Genomic DNA, 24,605 nt, shown 5'->3' with positions numbered 1-24,605 from the left:
ATAGAAACCTGTGTAATAATACAAATTCTTTCTCAGAATGGAAATGTTGCTTATGTGAAACACAATTGCTTTTTAACCAGCATTTATTGAGCCCAGAGTCTGCCAAATGTTTTCACATACATTGTTTCATTGAATCTCCATACATTGTCCCTATTTTCAGTTGAGGAAACTGTAGCTAAAACAGGTGACCTGACTTGCTTTAGTAGGATAATTAACACAGGCTGCTGTAACAAACATCCTTTAAATTTCAGTAGCTTAGCATATGTACGCTTATTGCTTGCTCACATCCCAGTCTGAGGGCCATCAGGAGGTTCTCCTGTGTGACTGTCCTTTAAGTGATGACTCATGGATTTGGCTCACTTCTCTCGGGTGACCCTGACATCCTGAATTATTCTGTTCCCATCCGTGTGGATGCAGAGATAGTGTGAAAAATCACCAGGGATGCTTTGGGGTAAGGCAGGGAAGGGCTGAATCCCTTGAGCCCACATCCCATTGGCCAGAACTCAAGTCACTGGCTCCCAACGGCAAGGGAGGCTGGGAAACAGTCTTCTTGTGCGCCCAAGGGAAGAGGGAGTGAGTCTCTCTTCACCCTTGTGGAGGGCCGTCTCAGGATGCCGCCTACCACAGCTTGCCAGTGGAGCCAGGACTCTAAACTGAGCATTGCATTCCCTCAGCCTTCTATTTCTCCTGCTTCTCCCTTTTCTCCTCTGATACCCCGCCTCCCACTCCCATACACATTCATGTTTCATTAGTCCCCTCAGTAAGTAGCTACGTAAAGGTCAGTTTGTATTTTTAGCTCAGTAGCTTCTTGAGGAAAGAAGAAACTCCCAGCTTCCCTGACATTTGGTCGAACCACAGAAGCAGTTACCACCTCCAAGAAGTGTTCACTGCATGATAATGTGTATGAGGGACTGATCATTTACTTATCCTCGAAGCAGATGGACTTTATAGGAGAAGGGATCTGTAATGCAGACCTGACTGTGAAGAATAAATCAAATTTCTCTGTGTACTTAGGGGAGAAAGAATTATTTAAATACCGTGTCCGCAGTTCTGGGTCCGTTTACTGGGCCCGCAATCCCACACAATGGCCACCAGGGGGAGCACGAGGCACACCCCTGCACAGGCAGCTATTTTTAGAGGCTGTTTCTGGCCGTAAGGAAGAAGCCAAAGAAATAAGACTATGATTTTTTTTTTCCAAACCGGACCAACTTATAAATTATTTGTGAGTCCAATAAAAGGCAATTATCAACATTTCCTACTATTTCAAGAGTAATATATTCTATGTTAGAAAAAGATTCAATTATTTCCATGGCTATGATTCAGACAATGGAAATCGGAAGCAACCACACAATCCAAAAAAATAAATAAATAAAAGAGAAAGAAAAGAAAAAAATGGTAATCCTGTGTAAATCTCTGACTTTAAAACTCAAATCAGAGGGTGTGAATTCTGGCCCTGGTGGGTATGAAACATCTGCCCTAAAGGCAGTGGAATTTGATGGTCTTGGAGGGAGTGTGTGCGTGTGTGTGCGTGCGTGTGTGTGCCTCTGTGCACCACGACAGTGATCGTGACTGTATTCTTCCCCAGCACAAGGGAGGTAGGTCAGAACAATTTTGTCCAAACAACTGAATAATGAGCATTACAGAATTATTTTAGGAAGCACAGTTTATTTCCAGCTCTATAGACATATAAAATAATGGAGCTCAGAAGACCCTGTGTCCATAAACCAGGTTGTTGTGTTAAGAAAGGCCCTTCTGCCCCCCACCCCCACCCCAGCCAGTCCCCTGAGCTGTGGTCTTGTTACAGCAGCAGCACAGAGCGATGAGACAAGCGTGGTCCTTGGCTCCAAAGAGACAGCGCCTCAATCTCGCCTCTGTGGGGAGGTAAAAATGAGACTTTGGGCAAATGACTTAACCTCTCTGATCTTCCATTTCTGCGAAACCCCTCTCGCAGCACGAACATAAAGATGGAAGAGGTGGTATACGTGAGTCCTCATCACACTGTGACTGGTCAGGGAACATCAGCTGTCTTCCCAGACCAGTCCTCCTCTTGCCCTCGAGACGGCAGCAAGTAAGTTTGAGCCAAATCCAGTTCTGCTCTTACACCAACCCTGAGCCCACCCGGAAGCCTGGATGCGTGAGGATTCCCTTTGAAGGCGCGGCAGGAGTGGGGAGTGGGTGGCGGCAGGCGGCCGACCTGGCTGCATTTCTCTCCTTGAAGCCTCAGCTGGGAAACAGCCTGTTTGTAGGGGCATGTTCCCCAGAGAACCTGGGCGCTTAGCTGAGCTGAGAAGTGCTTTCTCAAGGACAGGGACCGAAGAAGCAGAGGGTGGAAACGAGAACACAGAAACCCCGCGTTCTCCAGCTGCAACGCTTACTTAGACACTCCTTCCCTGATGGTGGGAAAAGCAGGAAACAGCTGATCAAGTTCAGAGCCTCAGCTAGCATCTGGGGAACCTGGACGTTCGAGGTGGAGGGCGTGGAAAGAGGGTGGGTCACAGGCATCCTGCAATCACCAGGACTCCAAGGGTCAGGTCAACACTCCAGAACAGAGAGAAAAATGATGATCCCAGCAGGAAGGTCCTCTATGCCACAGGGACTGCCATCCAGCCACGTGGAGAGTCCACAGTCACCCCCCACCCCCAGAACTGGTCCTGACCACTCAGCCCTGCTCACGGCCACTCGTCCTGGTCTGATCCGTGCTTGTGACTGTGTGTTCATCACAACTGCTGCTTCGCAGCCCCTCCCCCCGACCGCCAGCCACCCGCCTCCACCCCTCTCAGCCATTCTCTCTGCCCCAGAGGCTGACCCACACAGGCTGTGCCGCCTCAACTTTCTTGCTGTTTGATTCAGGCTGTGAAGCACCAGGAGGATGCCCTGAGGTGAGCGAGGGGGAGGCTGGGGGTCTGCCTTGATTCAGGCTGTGAAGCACCAGGAGGATGCCCTGAGGTGAGCGAGGGCGAGGCTGGGGGTCTGTCCTTGAGCCTCTCCCTGCTCGGAGTGGTGTCTCCTGTGACACCCGCATCCTTCCATCCCTACACCTCCCACCGCCCTCCTCATGGCTCCGTTCCCACCGGGCTCTAGCCATCACCTGCCCTCTAGCCATCTGGGTGAGCGTGGCTTCCTGCTCTTGTAATCTCTGGGGGCTTCGTTGCCCCTTTTCGGTTCCCTCAACTCTATCCCCACCTCCCTGAGAGGACCTGCCACTCAGATTCCTCCTTTTGAATTACCTGAGCTGAAGTCCGATTTCCACCAGGGCCCTGACTGATACATCATCCCTTTGCAAAGATGTATTTCTTTATGTATTGTCTTGTTTTAACAAGGAGCTTATTAGGATATATAAGACATGAAATCACCAAAGTTAAAAGTGGCGTTCAAACACACGGATCCAAGGGCACACATTGGAACCAAAGACGAACCTAAGAAAATGGCTCACATCTTAACTTCTCCCCTTGGTCACTGGCAGGCCACATGTGCAGCCCCTTGCTTTCCAAACACCCACAAAGAGTCGCATCTATTAAGTTCTGAGTCTATAAAATACAAATAAGCCAATTACCCTGCACAGGCACAAGTATGAGAGAGGGGTTTTAGAAGAATTTTCTTAGCTATATAATAAAAAGAGACTTGTGCAGACACCACCAGAAACGGAAGGAGGTTGTGGGGGGTGGGGGTGGGGTGACCATAAGGATGGCCTTGGCAACAGGGGAGAAGAGGATATCCCGGGAATCTGAGAGGAGGAACCAGATTGCGACCAAGCTCCCCACGTGAGGCCGGATCCAGGGGCCCTGCAGAGCCCCCGCGGGAGGGCTCGCTGGCTCTCCATCCCTCCCAGAGTTCCGCCAGCAGCACAGCGGAGCTGTGTCCAAGGACTGCCTCCTCTCTGAGTCTTTTCCTGCCAGTGGTCGGCTTCCTCACTTGCCTTTGGTCTTCCCGGTTCCTCCAGCTGCCGTGTCGTCATAATTTTTGTTGCTACGTCGCATCAGCTGATTCAGGGGCTCCGTTCTATCTTCTAGCCTCTCTCTGGGCATCCAACCAGCCTTCGTGTCTGCTGCTAGTAACTGGGTTTGCCTCATCTTTCAATTCCGCTTCCCCAGGGTGGAAATCTGATGGGCTGGCTCGCCCCTCCTTGGGCGGAGCTTTCCACGTTTGGCTACGTCACAGCCGGCCTTTGGCGCGGTGTCTACCCTCAGTGCAACCACAGGCTCCCAGGGAGTCGCACGCCGAGCGAGCTCGGAGGGGCGGGCGGTGGACAAGGACAAGGCTGCAAATCATTTTTGCTCTTCATCAAGAGATGGGGCGCTTGGAACGAACAGATTAACACACTATTATATATAAAATAGATAAACAACAAGGATCCATTATCTAGTGCAGGGAACTATATTCCATTTCTTGTAACGAGTTGTAATGGAAAAGAACCTGAAAAAATATATTTAACTGAATTGCTTTACTGTACACCTGAAACGGCATTGTAAATTGACTACACTTCAATACAAAATAATAAAATAAAATAAAGAGATCACGTATGATGTGTAAACATGTTGATTCTGATCCCTTGAGGACCCTGGGAGTCTCTTGCTACGGCTCCATCCTTGGGAACAAATTCTTCTGCTAATCTGCTCCAGCCCTGAGAGCAGACTCCAGCAGCAGAGGAAATACAGCCTGGGCCAAAACAGTAGGCACAGGAGTTTGGCGAGGTTTTTGGTCCCCAGCCTACCAGAAGGTGAGCCAGAGGCTGCAAGGTGGATCCCAGACCCTGCCTGCTGGGGAGGACACAGCTGTGCTCCGGCCAGTTCCAGGCTGACTCAGGACACGGAGAAGGCGAGCTATGGACGGAGATCCTGAAAGACGCCAGCGGAGCCCGGGGAAGGCAAGACTGTCACTTAGCCAGCCTGGCGGGTGAGTTCCTCTTCAGTGTGGACAGCCATCAGAGGAGAACCTTCCCCAGAGGGTTTAGCAATGTCAGCAATGGCAGGACGGAAATCCTCATGCTGCCATGTATGAACTGTGTGACCTTAAGCAAATGGCTTGATTATCAAACCTGCTTCTGCATATATGAAATGCAGACGACCAGATCCACCTTTTGGAGCAGAAGCAAGAAATCCATGATAGAGTGGTTATTAAGTCCTCAGAGACCAAGCTCTCAGAAGTGGATAGCAATTTTTATGATTATTAATATTGTTGGAGCTGCCGACCTGTTTTCTAGTATTTGCTCCCACATATCAGACTGGACTTGGGCCCCCTAAGACTTGGGAGGGAAACAATCTTTTCCACTAACATGGGGAGTTGTGCCTTCTCTGTTGAGGCGGACATAGCACCTTGAGTTAGGGCAGGCTCTGTACTTCATGCAGCCCAGTTGGCTGTGGGTTGAATAATTGCCTGGCGAGGCCGAGATTTGGAAATACATTTTTTAAAGAGGCAGTGAGTGGTACAAAAAAGATAACAGCCCTCCCCAGAGGCATGGCCAGCTCGAAAGTGTTCTCTTGCATGGAGTCGTGATAGTGGCTGAGTCCATCAGAGCATCCTCCTGCCTCTGAAATCCAGGAGGTTGTGAGGGAATGTGCAGGCAACCTTGACCTCATATTCTAGACACCATCTCTCAGGACAGCCATCCCCACCAGTATCAGAGATCCTTTGTTTAAGTGAGAATGTGAGCCTGAGTCACCGAATTCCACCCGTGCCGTCTGGGTCTGGGGAGGCCTGCAGGAGGCAGGCGGCTTACAGCCTCTCTCCTGCCCCCCCCCGGGGGGGGAGAGACTGTTCCCCTGCAGCCCAGGGGCCAGTTCTCTAGTGGGAAGGCAGCGAGCCCCTCGGTCTTGCTGCTGCGGGGAGGGGAGGGGAGGGGAGTGCAGGCTGAGTTATCTAGCAAGAGCAATTGATGTCCACCTTGGCTGAAGTCAGTGAGGTTGTAAAATCACCGCCCCGAGGCACTCCAGCACCCAATTTGGAGATGAGTGGGGATTTACATGATTCAACTCAGCGGAATGTTTCTTTCCGATATCGGGGCTCAGTCAGTCGTGAAGGAGGAATTTGTGAGCAAAGCTCACTGGCTGTGGCTTGTGCTTCCTTCTCGTCCGGACGGGCTGAAGGCAAAAAGGGCTCAGTCTGAGGTTAAGTTAGCTCAGAGGTGGGTGCACCTGTGTCACTGTGACCCGAGGGAGCCTGTCTTCGGGGTCGGGAGGGATGAGGGGGGAAAGCGCCTCCTGACTCTAAGCCCTCAGGGTCAAGGACACTCGACTGAATGTTTTTGGGGGTGCCTACTTTGTGAAGTCCTACTATGTTTTCATTCGATCCTGATAACAATGCTGTGAGGTTAAGGGTTTTGTCCTTATCTTATGGACAAGGAAACTGAGGCTCAGGGAAGTTAAGGGAAGAGCCTAAGGTCACACAGCCAGAAAGTTGCTCAGCTGACCTTCCACCCCCAGGGGGGCATTCCCTGGAGTTGTGCTTGGGGTTCAAACCCAAATGAGCACCATGCAATCTAAAAACAGTTAACTGGTACATGCGTTCTGCATTCACAGTCCGTGCAGGATCTTGCTAGAAAAAGGTTACCAGTGGCAGTCAGGGAGCTGGAGAGCGGTTGTCTCTGTTTCACTGCCTCATGATTTAGTGGGTTGAAGGGGATTGGAGACCTTATCCAGATGGAATCCAAATCCATGCTGAGCCACTTTCTAGGTCTGGATCCCAAGCAAGTCATTTCTCCTTTCCGAGCCTCAGTTTAGGCAGATGTTGGTGAGAATTCAGAACGATCATCAGTGTCATGGCCGTGTCGTGCAGAGGAGGGTCTGCAATCGTCAGGTTCACCTCTCTTCCAGTTACCCATTGTTTGTAACTAACCACCCCAAAACGCCGTGCCGTAAGAAGCTACAAGAATCCTTTGTTTGCTCTTGAATCTGCAGTTTGTTTGGGGCTCTGCAGAGACAGCTCATCCCTGTTCCAGCAGCAATGACGAGGGTGGCTCAGCTGGGACCGTCTTCCAGGACGGCACACCCACGTGGCCAGCAATGTCACCGGTTGGTGCCTCCCCGCCTGGGTCTCTCCGCAGTGTGGCTTGGGTTTCCTAGGTTTGAAGAGTAGGTGTCCCGAGAGACAGGAAGCAAAAGCTGTCAATTTATTAAGTCCTGGACCTGAAACCGTGCCACTCTGTCATATTCTGTTGGCCAAGCCATCCCAGAGTCCGGAGTCAAGGGGAGGGGACGTAGAACCCCCTCTTAATGGGAAGAGTGTCAGTGAGTTTCAGGACATTTTCAAACAGCCCCGCCACAGTCCATCCTCTGGCCACAATTATGTCTTTATTCCATGTACTAACTATACTCAGAACCCCCCAACATCCCCCCAAAAGTCTCCTCTCGTTATGGCGTTAGGTTTAGGCTTGAGATTTGGGTTTGTGTCATCTAATCAGGTTCAGGTGTCAGTGAGGATCCCTGGATTCAGGTCCTCAGATACAGCTCCTTCTTGATCTTTAGTCCCATCAACTAAAGAGACGAGACATCTACTTCCACGTGCAACAGTGACCGGACCATCTCAAACCGGCAGAGTGGAGGCTGGGCTGCTGTGTTACAGCCTAGCGGGGAGGTTTCTCGTAGCAGCCCAGGGCTTTGGATGCAGCGCGGGTTGACGACAGGTAATCTGGGTTCAAATCCAGGCTCTAGCACTGATTGGATGCGCGGTACTGAATATGTCACTCCATTGCTCAGAACCTTCATTCTCTTTTCTTCAAAATAGGAATAATCATCTCTACTTCAAAGAGACTATGTGAGATTTAAATGAGGCATTGTCCTGGAAACAGCCCAGAAATGTTCCTGGCATATACTAGGTCTTCAATAAAGGAGAGTTGAATTTGAAACCTGAGACGTGCAAACGAATCAGGCACAAAGATATTTATTTCACAGAGTGCATGCAAGTCTCAAGGTGTATAAAAGGGATTTGGGAGCTGTAATGTTCTGTAGGTGTATGTGTTTGTTTCTTCTGTTTATGTCATTGGCTGCTCCTGAGTCAAAGCTCCAGTGGCGGGGAGGGATAAATTAGGAGTTTGGGATTAGCAGATACAAACTACTATATATAAAGTAGATAAACAACAAGGTCCTACTATATAGCACAGAGAGCTACATGCAATAGCTTGTAATAACCTATAATGGAAAAGAATCCAAAAAAGAATATATATATGTACAACTGAATCACTACGTTGTGCACGAGAAACTAACACAACATTGTAAGTCAACTCTATTTCAATAAAAATACAAAAACAAACAAAAATCAAACTTCCTGCATCAGCAGGGTGCAGTCCCCTCTGCCCTGAGGCTGGTGACAGTTTGATCTCTGAGGCAGAAGCTACAAAAGTCATTAGGCTTTTCCTTTCCTTTTGTGCTTGCCTTTGCCTTGAAGTCACCAGATTTCATCTACATGGGATTACACTCCAATCTTACAATTCTGTTTTCCGGTGCCAGGGACGATTTCTGGAGAGGATGAGCAGACCAGTCTAGATTGGGGCCAAAAGGTGAGAGTTGCAGGGTGGGTAACACAGTCTCTGTTTCTGAGAGATAAACATGGAGCCGGGTGGGAATGGGTTTGGAAGCAGGGAGACCAGGGTCCTATCCCGGCACTGCCTCTCCGTGACTGTGCGCTATGGGCAAGTCCGTTTGCCCTCGGGATTTTTAGCTTCCTCATCTGACGGATGGGGAAATAATCATTCCGATCCTCAGGGCTGTATGAGGAGGCAGTGAGGCGATGCATGTCAAGAGCTCACCTCAATGCCTGGTGGGGAGGTGGTGCCAGACAGATGTTCCTTTATTATTACCAGAAGAACATGGGATAATATCCACCTAATCAACTGGTAGGAGAATTGAATAAATTGCATGAAAACATCTCCAAGGAGTTAGGCATGGAGAAGATGCTCGGACATGGCGGTCACTGCCGCTACTGCCAATAATAATTTTGGGGGAGGGGTATTACGTTTATTTTTATTATTATTATTATCTAATCCAGGTACTGGGAATTTAACCCACGACCTTGTGCGTGTTAAGTGCACACTCTACCACTGAGCTGTACTTTCCCACCCCCGCCATTAATAATTTTAGTTTTAGCAATAACGGTGTTGATCACACTTGACGAAATTCCTAATATCCTTTGAAAGTTTCTGTAAGCTTGGAGACAAGGTTTAAACTACGTGTACACTCAAAGATCATTTGAAAGATTTCTCCTGAAAAAGCCAGGTGTATAAGCAACATATTGGCACCAAGCGAGGAAATCATAAATGAAGACAAACAGAAGGGGATCCACGTTGTGAGCAGTGCTCACAGCTTCATCCATGGCCCGGGTGAAAGAGACCGCGGGGACACTTCCCTGGGGAAGGTGACCCTGCATTTTTTAGGCAGAGAGAAGTACTACGTGGAGTAGATTTATTGAACAATGAAAATGAGGGGAAACCAGATTGGTTTCACTTCTTAACCAGTCAGAGCCTTCAGCTAAGCTCTGTTTAAATCCGCTTTCTCATATTTTATTTGTAAACCCATAGATTTTTGGTTGCTCTCTGCAATTAGGATAGATGTAGTCCAGTATTTTAACTTCCTTGTCCAAACCATCCTACTCCTCGGTCCCTACTTAACCTTGCTTGTGGGTCGATGTCAGCAAGTCTCTGGCCTTCAGAAACCTACAGAGAAGCAGGCACCAGTCCCTATGTTTTCCTAAATTCCTAAGCTCCTAGGGCACCTTTCTCAAGAACTTTCTTACTACATTCCCCTCCATTTCCGAGTGGTACTGGGCTGAGACCTCAGGTTCTGCAGCTCAGCTGCCAGCAGAGTGAGGAATAAGGTGCTGTATTGGTTAGCTATTGTCATCTAATGCTGTGTAACAACTATCCCTGAACTCAGTGGTTTAAGCCACATTTTTCCTTACAGATCTATGGTCAGCCAAGCTGCTCTGCTTCAGGCTGTGGCAGTCATATTGAGTCTAGACCTGACTGAGAAACTCTACTTCAAGCTGAAGGTCTGCAGGCTTGCTGAGTTGTTCTGTTTCACATGTCTTTTTCCTCAGACTAGAGGACTACCTGGAGCATCGTCTTCCCCTGGTGATAACAGAGGCATACAAGGCACCTCCAGTTATCATGTCCTCATACAACTATGTACAAAAGCAGCACGGGAAACAAGGATTCTCCTTGCATACCTTTTCTCTTCATCAGAGTGGACAGTCATCCTTAGAAGTTCCTTCACATAGTTCTCTTCACATCTCATCTACCAGAGCTGGGCTCCCTGTCCATCTCCAAATGAACCTCTGAAAAAGGGAAAGAGACACCATGATGGCCTTAGAAAAATGCTTGTCAAGTGAATGGATTCTTACAGAGATGAGTTATCGGCCTACAGGTTCCCACATCACTTTAAGGAGTAGGGAAAAATCATGCCCAGGCTTAGGGATACCATGTAAACAGAAATGCGTAGGGGATGAGGTGAAAGAAGGATTCAACTTCCTGTTTTGCTGCCGATGCAGCTACTCAAAGACAGGTGTGTGGTTTCAGTAATACAGAGGGTTAATGTGCTCAGACTTCGAAGGATACGTCAGCGTGTCCCTGGTATGGGGGTGTTATTAAAACAAAGGCAATTGCAGTGATTAACTTACTTACAGTAACATGCAATCATTAGCCATTAATAATAATTAGCTATCACTAATACCGAAGTAGTGTAAACTAAGTGCCAGGCACATTTCTGACTGCTTTTCACATATAAATTCATTATTATGTGCTGTTCTTTATGACTGATGGGACCAACGGGCTTCAATGAACCACACGTCCTGATAGTCACCCCTTGGAGTGGTGCCTCCCACAACAATCCTGGGCTGGGCCACGTGACCTGCTTTGCCAGTGGGACGTTAGCAAGTATGGAAGCAGCAGAAGCAGAAGCAATCTCTCTTGGGAGTCAGCTGCTCTGCTGGAAAGAAGCCTAGGCTGGACTACTGTATGATGGGAGGACTCGTAGAGAAAAATCCAGAAGGCAGAGAGGCCAGTATGCACCTTCCAGCCCCAGCTATGCTCTCAGTTAAATGCAGCCCCATGAGTGACCTTCGCAGAATCCTAAGAAGTAAGAAATCAACGTTGTTTCCAGCCACTGAGCTTTGGGGTGGTTTGTTATACAGCAATGGGAAGTTAAACAATCGGTACAACAAAGGTGTGTAAATTCCTTGGACAATGTGTGTGAAGGACTGTCTCTTCCTTACTATTTGTGATCAGCCAGAAAAGCTAAGGGGATGACTATGAGCCTCACAGGATCCTTTCCTTCATTTGACAAATATTTATTGAGTGCCTGCTCTGTCCAGGGCAGTGCTCTGGGTGCTGGAGACATCACAGTGAACGCAGCCCCCGCCCTCATGGCGCTCACAGTTTATGACATGGATTCATCCTCCCTGATGCCCTGGAAAAAGACAAGTAGTGCTCTACCAAATATATCCTTTTTTTCCCCATAAACTGTGATGTCTCTGTCCCTCATCTAAATCTGACTTTCATCTGCTCACAATTCCAAAGGTGGGGAGCAGAGCTAGACTGTAAAGTCAGACTGACCTGGCCTCAAATCTTCTCTCCCTCCCATCTCCTCCTCTGGTCTCAGTTCCCTCATCTGTGGACTGGGTCTAAGAATTCTCATCTAAAGCTACTGGGAAGATTCTAAGAAGAGCACAAGTATCCAATAAACATTAGCATTCTTCTTCTCGTGGAGGGAAAACATGCCTCCAATTTCAGGGCACTTTCAATTCAGAGGGCAGTTCACGGGGCATCATGTCTATCCACCCCCATCCCCCCCACCCCACCCAACCGTTTCCTAGGACTCTGATGCTGATGCAAATTTTGAAGCTAATTCACCCGCGGGCTCTAGATCTGCCCTGAGTCCCTGGGGAAAGCTGAGCCTATGACCCTTGATGCTGGCCCGTCCCACGAAGCTTTACCAAAGGCTCTCATGCACATGACCTCAATCACCCTTCCCAGCAGGCCTGTGAGGCAGGTGTTCTCAGCCTCAGTTTCTAGTCGAGATACCTGAGGCTCAGGGAGCTGCAGTAACTTTTGCAAGGTTACACAGCAAATCAGGGGCTGAGCCTGTCTTGAAACCCAGGCGCCCCATCTCCTGCCTTAGGCGCTCTCGAGTTCCTCTGCACTGTCTCTGTAATCCATCCCCCCCAAACATGCTCTGTCACAGATATGCTTGAGAAGCGAACCCCAGGGTATTCTCAGGGAAGGGAGGTGATGCGATTATTTTCTTGCAACTGTGTACATAGGAGGCATTAACATTCACCCAGGAGCTGCCGAAATCCGCTCGAGTGGAACCGAGGCTGGCGGGAAGGGGACTGACCAAATTTGCTTACAGTAGGCTAAGCCGGCTCCGGCTGCCGAGCCGCACGGCCTGGCTTGATGAGCGCGGAGAAAGTCTAATTACAGACTGACAGCCCCGAGTGTCTCATGGGAAGACAGGTCCTGAATAAACGCACTAAGGGAGACTTGAAGGGTTTAGAAACAGATATGTATTTGTTTCCTAGTCCTGTAGTTCTGTGGGGACGATCTCAGATTAGCATCACAGAAGCCTAACATTTCAGCCCAGAGGAGGCAGTGGATGGGAGCCAGCCCTCACGTGTGGGCGTTGAGGTGACTGTTCCAAGGTCATGCAAGGCCACCCTGCAGAGGTCTGCGTGGGCACCCCGAGACCTGACTCCTGAGCAGCTGAGTTCCCACTGTCCCCTCTCGCTCCCAGGCACTTCCTCTTGTGTGTCAGGTGCGTGCAGTGCCAGCCCTGGGGGTCAGTGTCTCAGCTGGTTTCTCTGCCTCAGTCTCAGCCCTCTCCAGTCCGTCCTTCTGTGTCCCCAGAGTACAAAGGACCCGTCTGACAGGAGGCTCTGCCACTTTGTTTTATTCAGTAGCTCCTTGGGGGGTGAAATCTAAATATTAGTCTTGGCAAAAAAGCAAAAAACAAAAACATCAAAACCCTCTGCTGGTGCTTCTGCTGGTCCCACCAGGTAGCTGTGGATCCCAGACTGTCTCTGACCCTTCGCCTCGTCAGTTTTGCTCATGCCTCTTCCTCCCTCTGGAAGGCCCTTTCTTCCCCTCCTTCTAAAGAAACTTATCCCCTCCCACCCCCACTGCCTCCACAAGAAAGCCCAAATCACATCCAAGCGGCCGTAGTGATGCTCCCAGCTTGGCCCCTGCAGGTCCCGACTCAGCCTGGGACCCGGCACTGTGACGGCAGGGGCTGTGTTCTCTTCCCCCTGAGTATTCAGTGCCCCCCAGCCCCCGAGTACCTGGCCCCAACCCTTGAGAGAATGAATTTAATGACTGATTGCTTACGACACGCAGCCACTTTGTGGTACAATGCTGAACAACATACGCTGGGACAGCCCCCCAGAGCTTATGGTCTGACTGATCCATCCCTGGGTCACTCCTGGTTTGAGGCTTACAGGCTCTCCTACCCTTAGGAAGCCTTGTTTAAGCAGTAAATACCTACGGCCTGATAATATAAAGATGCCTACTATCCAGAGAAATGGCACACACGTGGGGCGACGGCAGCAGCTGCTCAGTGACCCCCCCCCCACTCCATTACTGCCTCCTCAGATGGCACGTGACCATGGCTGAGTGCGAGCCCCTACCTGAGGGGTCATGGGAGGGTGTTTCCAGAGCAGAGAGCTCCGTGACAGACAGATAGGAAATGAGAGGACTGCAAAGAAAAACAGGACTCATCATAATTTTGCCTGGAAATGCCTGTTAATGTAGGTCATTGTAACAGATATCTATGAGGTACTGTGTGTGTAGGTGTGTGTGTGTAGGACATACTGTGTGTGTGTAGGAGGCACTGCGTGTGTAGGTGTGGGGGGGGGAGGTACTGTGTGTCTAGGTGCGTGTATGTAGGAGGTACTGTGTGTAGGTATCTGTGTGTAGGAGAAACTGCATGTGTAGGTGTGTATGTGTATGCCATCAAATTCATTATTCAGGAGGGGCAGTGAAGGCACCGTGGAGAAACAGCTTGTCCAAAGCTGCACAGTTGGTTCATGCGGTGCTGGGATGTCTATCTAGGGATGTTGGGCTTGAAAGCTGCACTTTTCCTGCTGTACTGCATAAAACACAGCAGAGCACCTACTGTGCACCAGCACTGGGGATACAAGGGTGATGTCAACATGGCCCCTACCCTCAAGAAGTTCCCAGTGTACTGGGCAGGGGGCGAGAAAGGAATGGGATTCCCCAGTGTAGTGCTGGCAGGGACCAGAGGACGGACTGTTGTGGGAAAGGAGATTTCACCACGGACATTGTCTGGAATCGCCTGCACACGGCGATCATACAGAAGCCGACCTACTTCTACTGGGCTTGAGCACTGGTTTTAATATCCACGCGCACAGCACACTGAGGTCCCTCACTGCTTGCTGGTGGGGCATATGAAGTCGGCCTACCTGGGGAAAGCTAGTCCCACTAGCTGACTTTCACACATGTGGTGCGCAGAGACTTTGGGCCAGCATGGCCTGCCCTTCCAAGAGTACAGAATCACACAAGTTGGTGGTCTTTCGGAGAGGGGATGTAGCCAGGGTTCTGTGGGAACAGGGGACAGGGGTGCCACCCATCACACCAGGAGCGAAAGTATCACAGAGAAGGAGACAACTGGTCAACTGATGACGCCTGAAAAATTCACTTAGGTGTAAAATGGACTCTGGTTTTTGTTGCAGCCAGAGTCCAACAGGAATTTCCCAAAGGACCACCCAGATTTGGCCAAAGCTGCTTACAGTGCTCCATGCCTTCTTGGTGGAAAGGTCTTTAATTTCTAGCCAATGAGCCAGACACTGACTCAGTCCCCTCCCACCCCTTAAATGCAAATGCAGCGCTTCACTGAGAAGTGGGAGCAGCAGGCATGCACGAGCCCACCCCAGTTTAGCCTCTAATTGAGACCAGCTTCTCAAACCAGCCCCACTTCATTTGCAGCCAAAACCCCACCACTGATACCTGCTGGCCACAGCCGGAGTGGGGACGGATGAAGCCATCAGGAGGAAAAGCAAGTATCAAAGACACGCCATTTCACAAAGGGCTGGGAAGGGAGGGTGGGGAAGGCACGGCCGTGGATGTGGCCTGTTCCTCACTGTCTGCAGACTGTGTGCCTGGTGTTGTGTTGAATATTGTGATTGAAAATGTTGCCAGCCGTAACAGTAAACAAAGGATGCTGTGGCCATCAAGTCATCAGCTGCTACCGCCACCCCTAACAGTGAGCAGAGGGGACTCAGGATGGGAAAGAACAGGAAACTGACCCTAGACGGCTAGGTGCACATCAATGGAGTGGTTTCAATGAGCCTGGACTTTTGCACCTTCCTATACATAGAAAAGTGCTAAATTCCTTAACTTGAGATACCTGGCTTTCTTTGGTTAACAGTAACCTTTTAACGTTCTGACTACCTGGTCTTTGTTGCAAAAATTCCTATATGTCCTGGCTCTTCCCCTGCCACTTTGGAACAGTCTCTGACAGAGATCTGAGAGGCTGCCTTCCGGGCTCGAGTCCTCAGAAATTCCACCGAATAAAACAACTCTTAACTTTTAGGCTGTGCGTTTTTATTTAAGTCTACAATATTTTGCAGGTTTCCTCAGTGACGGAGTAGAACGTCATCATCCAGCCCTCACACACACACACACACCTGGAGAGACACCACAAGCAAACTCACCAAACTGTCTGCTCTGCCATCTGCATGGCCTGCCACCCAGTAAGCTGCTTGGAGAAGCTTCATTCGCTTTTCATCTTTCTTTGCTTTTGGCCGTCACGAGACTGGCCAGGTCTAAGCTGAAGTTACTACTTTGAGATATTCCCTAAGTTTTCAACCCTTGAGATGCTGGAATGGCCCTGGAATCTGGGCAGAAATGGGGAAGTGGGCCCTCTACCACTTTGCCACCTGGGTCCTATGGCTGAAATCATTCTATCAGCTTCTGCTGGTAGCAGCCTCCCCCGGAAGGCCTCAGAATCAGCCCAGGGCACCTGGATGTGAACCCCCCACGTTCCATCTTGCCCCACCATTCTCTTTGCCAGGCCCTGCCTTTCTTCCCCTTTCCCGCTTCACTGGTACTTAAATGAAAGCTCCCATGCTTATGAAAGAGACAAACCAGTACCAGGAAGGAGGAGCAGAGAGAAGGGGAAGGACTGTTTAAATGAGCAACTGCTGTTCAGAGTTCCCATTGAGGACAGAGTCCCTTGTTACCTCTCCTGTTCTTCAACCCTCTCCTGACAGCTATTACTTTATCCATGTTACGGGCGAAGAAAATGAGGCCAGGACACAACGACTGATTAGGGATGTTTTCGGACCTGCAGCTGTGCTCTTTCCAGTCTCACAAGTGGCCTCCATCTGCATGAGACGTGCAGAACTTTGGTCTGTCTGCGTCGAGCACCCTGCAGGCCCAGCTCAGGGGAGTGTGGCCTCCAGCTTCCAGAGCTCCTCTGAGAGCACAGGCCTGGCTGTCACCCTGGGGTGGCAGTCAGGGCTGACGCAGCACTGGCTCCACTCTGAGGCCACAACTCACAGGCTGATTCAGACGTGGAAAGTGCCTCCGCGAGACAAGCAACGCATTTCCAAAATGAACTGCCCTCTTGCTGTCTATTCTGCATGGTATTTTAGAACTACGTTTGATAACAGAATGCTACGATTAAGGTGAAATCCACATATGCACATCTAACGATTTGGGAGCATTTTCCATTCATCCTAGAACATTTTGGCTAAACACAGATGAGTTCCCAGTCCCCCAGGGCAACACACACACACACACAGGCACTCACACTCACACACTCAGTCATAGAGGCAGGAAATGATCCCACCTGACTTAGCTTCTCTCCTGAGTCTATCCAGTGATTATTTCTCCATTCACTTTATTTTGCTTTCTGTGTCCCTTGGAAATGATACCCATCCTCTGAACTGAGGCATAATCAACAGAGAAGTGGGCTGGGAGCTAGAAGACCCTGGCCTCAGTCCCCACATGGTGCTTAGGAGCTATGTGACCAGATCAAGAATGACCTCAGGTTTTACAGTTGGACAGAACGTAAGTCCGTGAGCCTGAGACTCACCAGTAGTGCACCTGCAGGCAAATTACTTAACTTCTCTGAAACACAATAGCCTCATCTTCAAAACCGCACTATTATTGTTAGCCTTGCAAGATCATGGTGAAGATTAAACCCATTAAGAAGATTTTTTTTAAAACCATGAAAAGTGGCAGACACAGGGCCTGCTACTCTATACTTCCTTCCGTTTTGCTCTTTACTCACTGACCTTGGGACTCTCTTCAGAATAACGATATTTATCTCACAAGATGATTTTGAGGATAAAATGCGAAAACACACCAGAAAGTATGATGAAGTAGCAAACTAGTTTTAGCCCTTTGCCCATTCACTCCATCAACCAATATTTCTTAGTAAAGACTCAGTGTTAAGTGATATGGGTGGTAATGCAGAAGAATCAGACACAGAACTGACCCTCAAGACAGCTTCATTCTTGGGAAATACCCAACGCCATCAGAAGAACATGATACAAGGCAGAAATGAAAAGTGCTGGTAATATGTTTATACGGTTCAAAGACAACAAGGCTGGGGCATCAGCCGAGGCTCCATGGTGGACCTGCTATTTGAGAAGGCTCTTGGCAGAAGGGTTTGGGTTCAGCCTGGGAGGGATCACAGCAGCAAGGAAGGTGAGGGGAACCTAGACGATCAGGTGGAGGATCATTAGAGGCTGATAAGGCTGCAAAGATGGGTTGGGACCCATTTCTGGGGGAATTTGGACTTCCAATCTTAGAGAAAATGGACGAGCCGAGGAAGGCTTCTGAGCAGGAGGAGAGTGATGTTTTCCAAGCCAGCTTTCCCGAAGATGAATCTAGCAGAAACGGACAGGGAGGTCTGGAGTGAGGAGAAACAGAGACTCCATCGGAGTCTTCCAGGAGAGTTTCAGAAAGAGCCGAGAGCCTGAAATGGATCAAAGGGTGAGAATGAAGAGAGAAGCTTGGAGGGAAAATATTCAGAAGAAAAAGGATCAAATTTGTGACCATGTTGGGGGGTGAGGACAGTGAGATGAAGGGTGGAGCCCTGAATGCCACTGAAGCCTTGGGTGAGGAGCAAGGGCACCAGGGAAATCTCAGGAAGGAGCTGGTCTAAGGAGGAAGGCAATGTTGCCTATATGTAAAAAGAGGACGACAAATAATGCACCAGAATTCGAGGGGTCATGGGAGGAGTCCAGATTTTTTGTGCTGTTTCCCAGCCTTGGCACTACTCACATTTTGGGCTTGATAATTCTCTGTTGGTGGTGGGTAGGGGGCTGCCCTGTGCACTGTAGGATGTTTAGCACCTGTTAGACACCACCAGCACAACCCCGAAAGTTGTGACAAACATAAATACCTCTGGACGTTGCCCAATGTCCCCCGAGGGGCAAAATCACCCCAAGTTGAGACCCTTGTTGTAGAGGGAGGTCTGCTCCACATGAGAAAAGCTGGAGAAGTGAAGGAAAACCTAAGCCACCCTCCCCGGGGGATCAGTGGACCTGTGTCAGGAACTTGGACTTGGGATGGGACAAGGTGGGAGATGGCTAGGGAGCTGGTGGAAAGAAGTGGGTTCTGAATGTGCCACCCTGGGTTTCTTCAGTGGTGTCCAGATGGAACCCCCCATCAACGCACATCTTCAGTAAAAGCATGACCAGGTGCCAGTCATCACTGGATGCCTTGTGGAAAAAGGAAGAACAGAGTTTTCCAAATGGATCGGAAGGAGGGTGAACCTGCAGCTGAGAGGCCCCGGGAGTCAAAACAAGGAGAGGCAGAAGGAAGAGAGACACAGAGATCAGGGGCCGGAGGGGCTTCCTAAGACCTGAAGTTGGTGTTCACGTCTGTCAAACTGCACCTAAATCTCTGAAGAAATGGAGCCAGGAACAACTGGGTGCCTTACTTAAATCTCCACATGTAAATTAGGTAACTTTTGCTGATGCATAAAGTTATTCATTACATATTTTTCATAAGCTATTTGAGATTAATAATGATACTACCAGCCGATCCTGCTAATGAGAGAATCTGCCTATTGTCAAAGACATCAAGGCAGAGACTGACTACTATACGTAAAATAGATAAACAGCAAGTTTCTACTGTTCCCTGTCACAGGGAACTATATTCAGTATCTTGTAGGAACCTATAATGAAAAAGAACATGAAAAGGAATATATGTATGTACATGTCTGACTAAAACATTATGCTGTACACCAGAAATTGATACAACATTGTAAACTGACTATATTTCAATTAAAAAAAAAGAAAAAAGTAAACATAAAAAGACAGCATTACATTCTTGGGGAAGTCAATTAACTTCTCTGAATCTTAATTTCTTCAGCTGCAAAATGAAACGAATCATTTCCATCTCGTAGACTTGCTGTGGGGGTTCAGTAAAATAAGACACAGGAGATGCCTGCCACATGTTTAATTACCATCTATCTCTATTTAATGAATCTATGATACTCTGCCTGGAAGAGCATGAGAATGTGTCGGGATGGCACCACCAGTCCACATGTGCCTGTCATCACACTGCTAGAGAACGCTCCTGGAGGTGTCCATTTAAGGCATCTGGTTTCCTGAGGACACAAATGTGCTAGATGGTAATGATACCCAACATCTGGACAAGAAATGGAAAAGTCCATTCAATTACCCACATCTCTCAGGCTCCAGATGTTCGGCAAAACATTGTAGAACTTCCCCACGTTAAGTGTTAGCATACCCTGTATTTTGCTGGCTGTTGCGGCTGCGCTGATATGCCAGTATAGCCTTGTTTCAATCCTGCAAAACAGATCGATCTGACCTCAGAAGTTCCAAGAGTTACTCAAGAGAGATCATGAATTATGGAAGTCTATCATGGTTTTGCTTTTCCCTCATCCTGAAGGTAAGATCCTTTTGCTTAAGTGAAATTGGTTAAATATCCTTCTTTCCTCGATCACATGGGTATTGTTTCCCAAAAGGTCTGAAGGGCAGTGGCCTTTGGTGTCTGGGGTTTTAGGGTGTTTGGCTAATCAATACTCCAGTAAGTAATTAACCAGAGAAGGAGACTCAAGTGCGTCCTGTTAGCTTCAGACGTTAGATAGCTCTTACAGGTCCCAGTCTCTCACTCCACTTTCCTGAGCGGTTTATTCCTTCCAGGTAACACAGGGTGGTGGCATCTGGATGAGATGTTTGCTGTTGCTTTCTTCGTCTTGGCTCTGGTGACTTGTCAGCCTGGAGTAACCATACAGGAGAAGGTGAACCGGTGAGCTGACCAAAAGTCTCTGCAGAATCTGCGCTTAGGGATTGCGTGGTGGGGAACCGAGACCTGCTCGTGTTTGCAGCAGGCTATTTCAGGATCAAACGTGACCTCTTTTCACGTTATTAGTAATCCAGTGAAGGAGTTCAGGCCAGTGGAAGCACATTCCCTTGGAGTCAGATGGGCCTGTGTGCAAATCACAGCTCTACTACTTAGGACCTGGGTCACCTGGAGCAAGTCACCTAATCTCTTCGAGCTTCAGTGTGCTGGTCTGTAAAATGAGAATAATAACGCTTCTTCTGTAAGAGTTCATGAATGTGTAATAAGATCCCGGAGTATACTCAACTTCATAGATAATAGTTTTCTTGAATGATACTGGACAATTCTACTTAATCCATTTGTGAATTGTTAAGAATACCCATCTCACAGTGTTTTGGGGAGGATAAAATTAGATAATGTATATATTAAAAAATCACCTTGGGAAAGGCAGGAGACTGTAGAGATGCTGGGTCATTTCATTCTAGAAAGGAGATGATCTTTCGCTACAGAGTAATGAGTGGAAGTGATGTTTTCACACGTACATGGTGTCTCACCCATTCAATTTCCTTGAATATCCCAAACTGATTTTACATAAAAGAAAAAAAATCTTAACATCAAGTACTTTGTGGTGCTTAAACAGCCCCTTATTTTGTCTTTGGGATAGTACTGAAGAGTCCCTGCCCCCAAACATTGAAGATTTTAAGTAGAGTCATTTTACCCAAATTCTTGTTGAATGATTCAGTTTTGAATCATTACTGCTTTTAAATGCTAGAGCCAGAGAGATTTTCTTTAAGTAACAGTTCAGAAGGGGGAAAGGCATTTTTATAAGCAGCTAATTTGCAGCTTGTATTTAAAGCAAATACAATTTTGAAAAATCAGAAAATTCATCTCTAATAATTAGAAGATAAAGGCAAGAGAACTGAGCAAAGGAAATCTCTGCCGAGATACTCTTAATTACAAAAGCTTATCACTGTGATCCTTTTTGAAAAGGAACAAAGAGTCTTGATGTTTGATGAACTTATCAAATCAGACAGACCAGTGAAGAGGCAAATTTGAAGTCGAGGCAAAAGGGAACCAATTAAATACGTTTCAAAGTGCTGAAGGGGGAGATCACGAGGTGGTTGTGTCTAATGCCAATGTGTCTGACCCTGGCTTTGCAAATGCACAACTACATGGTGAAATAACTCTACTGGGTCCAAATTTTGGCACTGGCATTTACTATTTGTGTGTGATCTTAGGTAAGTTACTTAAGTTTTCTGAGCTGTAAAATGGGAGGCAGATAAGAAGAAGAATTAAATGCATATGAAGTATTTAGAACAATGCCTGGTACTAGTAAGTATTTAATGACAGCTGTGGCCAGTGGTGGTGTATGGTTGTTGTTACCATTTTTTAGAATTCCTCTTCTCTCTGCTGGTTGGCAAAAATTAGAATAAATTTGTAATGTGCCAATTAGCATTGATCTTTTGGACCAGTCTGAGATTTCAAACTTCTAAAAAATTTAACAATGGTACTCCTTTTTACAGAATAAAATCTATTAAACTCTAACACTGAAAACAGGTGAAATACACTTACATTGTTAATGGTATACATTTATTTTTATAAGCTCATGTTTTCCATTATATTTATATATATCATATTACACCATTATTGTAAAGTCTTAATAGAAAAAAATGGGGTTTAGAAAAATATTTTAAAACACTGTTGATGAAAGTAAGTTATAATATTCAGCCTCAAAAATCAGTGAATCTATTATGTATATAATATGTCGACTGAAATAAAATGCACAACCTAAAAGTTGAGGGTTATGTTTTATTCGGTGGATTTTATTAGGGCTCAAGCCTGGGACACAGCATCTCAGATCACTCTAAGAAGCTGTTCCAAAGTGGCAAGGTATAAGCCAGGATATCTGAGCTTTTGCAACAAAGATTAGGTAGCTGGAACATCAAACTATTACTGTTAATTAAAGAAAACCAGATATGTCAAGTTAAGGAATTTAGAGCTTTTCTGTGTATGGGAAGGTGCAAGGGTTTGGTCTCATTGAAATCACTCCTTTGATGTGCACCTAGCTATCTAGGGCAAGTATCCTCTTCTTCCACATCCCGAGTTCCCTCAGGGGCACCACTGGGGGTGGCTGCAGGGAGTGGCTGCCTGCTTGTCTGCATCCTGAGTTCCCTCCACTCACTGTCAGGGGGGTGACGGTAGCAGCTGATGACTTGATGGCCACAGTGTCCCTTGTTTACTGATATGGCTGGCAATACTTTCCACTCACATATACAAATAATACTTTTTAGTGTGTGTGCTGCTATAAAAAGTCAAAGATTTTCCCCACCCTTTTAATTTATTGAGATTTGTTTTATGGCAGTGAATATGATCTGTCTTAGTGAATATTTCACGTGCACTTCACAGTGTGTACTCTGTGGGTGGGTGTAGTTCTAAGTCACGAAGTCCAGCTGGTCGTTAATGTTGCACGAGGTTTCATCTACTTGTTCTATCAGTTGTTGAGGGAGGGGTGTTGCAATCACCAACTCTATTTGTCAATTTGTCTGTTTCTCTTTTCAGTTCTATCAGTTTTTGCTTCATGTATTTTGAAGCTCTGTTTTAAGCTATTTATCCGCATATAGATTCGTTGATGACCTGCCCCTTTATCATTATGAAAGGCTTTCATGGTGAGTTTTTTTCCCCCACTTTTAAATTTTAACTTATCTGACTCTTTATATTTCAAAGTACGCCCCCTGTAGACAGCATACAGATGAGTCTTACTTTACTATCCAGTCTAACAATCTCTATCTTTTAATCACACTATTCACACCATTTGTATCAGGTGTGGTCACTGGCCTGCAGGGGTTTGGGTCTACCATCACTCTACTTGCTTTCTACTTGTCCCATCTGTTCTTTGTTCCTGTTTTTCCCCTTTTGGTCATCTTTTGGATTTCTTATTTTTTAAAATTCCAAATGATTTATTAGCAATTCTACTTTGTTTAATCATTTTGGTTGTTACTCTAAGATTTACATCACTCATCATTAACGTCTCACAGCCTCCTCTCAAGTAATATCATACCACTTCTGATACCATTTTTATTCTGCTTGAATAACTTCTTTTGACCTTTCTTGTAGTGCAGAATGAGGTTTAGTGAGGGAGTTAACCACCTTTGTTAGGTTAAGAACTTTATTTTGAAGGATATCTTTGATGAATATAAAATTCTAAGTGAAGACTTTCTACTTTTCTTCCCTCATCACTTTGAAGATGTCATTCCATTGTCTTCGACTTGCATGACCTCTGAGGAGACATCTGCTTTGCTACTCCTTGTGTGTTGTATTTCAAAAAGAACTGATCGCCTTTAATATTTTATCATTGATTTCCAGAAGTTTGATTATGATGTGCCTTTGGTGTGGTTTTGTGGGTTTATAGTTCTCATCAAATTTGGGGAAAATTTTTTTCCATTATTAATTCAAGTATGTTTTCTGTCCCACACTCTATCCTCTCCTTCTCTCCTTCTCATAGTCCAAGTGCAGATATATGAGACTCATTTGATATTATCCCATAGGTCACCGAGGCTCTGTTCTTTTTTAAATTGTTTTTGGCAGTATTTTTTCTCTTTTTCATTTCTATCACTATATCTTCAAGTTTACTAATCTTTTCTTCTGCAGTATTTAATGTTTTTCAGCCCATCCAATGAATCTTTCATTTTGATTATTATCATTTTTCAGCTTCAAAAGTTTCACTTGGCACTTATTTTTGTATCTTTCACTTCTCATCATGTTCATGATTCCCCTTAAACAGTTTGATGGACTTACACTGACTTTTAAAAAAATCCCTGTTTGCTACCTTCACTACTTTTATTTCATAGGTCTGTAGAATTAGGAAGGACTTTGACAACATCTGACTTAATCCACTCATGTTACAGATAAGGAAACCGGGTACCAGAAAGAGAAGGGGAGTATTAAGTAACAACCAGACCACTCCTCTAGGCATTTTACAAATATTTACCAATTTGACCAACTGACCATAATCCTCATTATGTTCCTGTAAGATTGTTGTAATTATGATCCGCCCCAGTTGAGGGCCAGAGAGGAAACAAAGCAATCTCATATGTAAGTTGCCTGGCTGCCGAGCCGCACAGTCAGGCCTTCTGATTTCCAGATCAGTGCTATTACTGCTACCCTCCCTCCTCAGAAAAAAAAATCTCAAAACTCAGCAACCATGTTGATAAGCAAAACAAATACTTAATTTGGAATTAGGATACCTAACGGCTTTTTTTAATAACATTTCCAACCCAACATTTCCACTGAGAAACGATGAACAAAATTCTTCAGGGGGATTAAAGAAACAGGAGTGAAGAGC

The 24,605-nt window shown here is 46.9% G+C and overlaps 1 protein-coding gene and 1 long non-coding RNA gene across 2 annotated transcripts in view; one reads left to right on the top strand and one right to left on the bottom strand.

Annotated features, from left to right (window-relative positions):
- Positions 1-10,154: 10,154 nt before the first annotated feature.
- Positions 10,155-24,605, bottom strand: part of LOC116156880 (uncharacterized) — a 53,190-nt gene continuing 38,739 nt past the window's right edge. The window contains exon 2 of the long non-coding RNA XR_004140781.2: positions 10,155-10,263. This is a non-coding gene — a long non-coding RNA (uncharacterized LOC116156880). The remainder of the gene's footprint in view (positions 10,264-24,605) is intronic.
- Positions 20,037-24,605, top strand: part of C8A (complement C8 alpha chain) — a 57,834-nt gene continuing 53,265 nt past the window's right edge. Inside the window, exon 1 of the mRNA XM_010984579.3 lies at positions 20,037-20,230. Within this exon, the coding sequence (XP_010982881.3) occupies positions 20,154-20,230 (77 nt within the window). The 5' untranslated portion in view covers positions 20,037-20,153. The remainder of the gene's footprint in view (positions 20,231-24,605) is intronic.

This window comes from Camelus dromedarius, chromosome 14, assembly GCF_036321535.1.
Source record: "Camelus dromedarius isolate mCamDro1 chromosome 14, mCamDro1.pat, whole genome shotgun sequence".
Classification (NCBI taxonomy): Eukaryota; Metazoa; Chordata; class Mammalia; order Artiodactyla; family Camelidae; genus Camelus; species Camelus dromedarius.
This window is presented reverse-complemented; position numbering and strand designations above follow the sequence as displayed.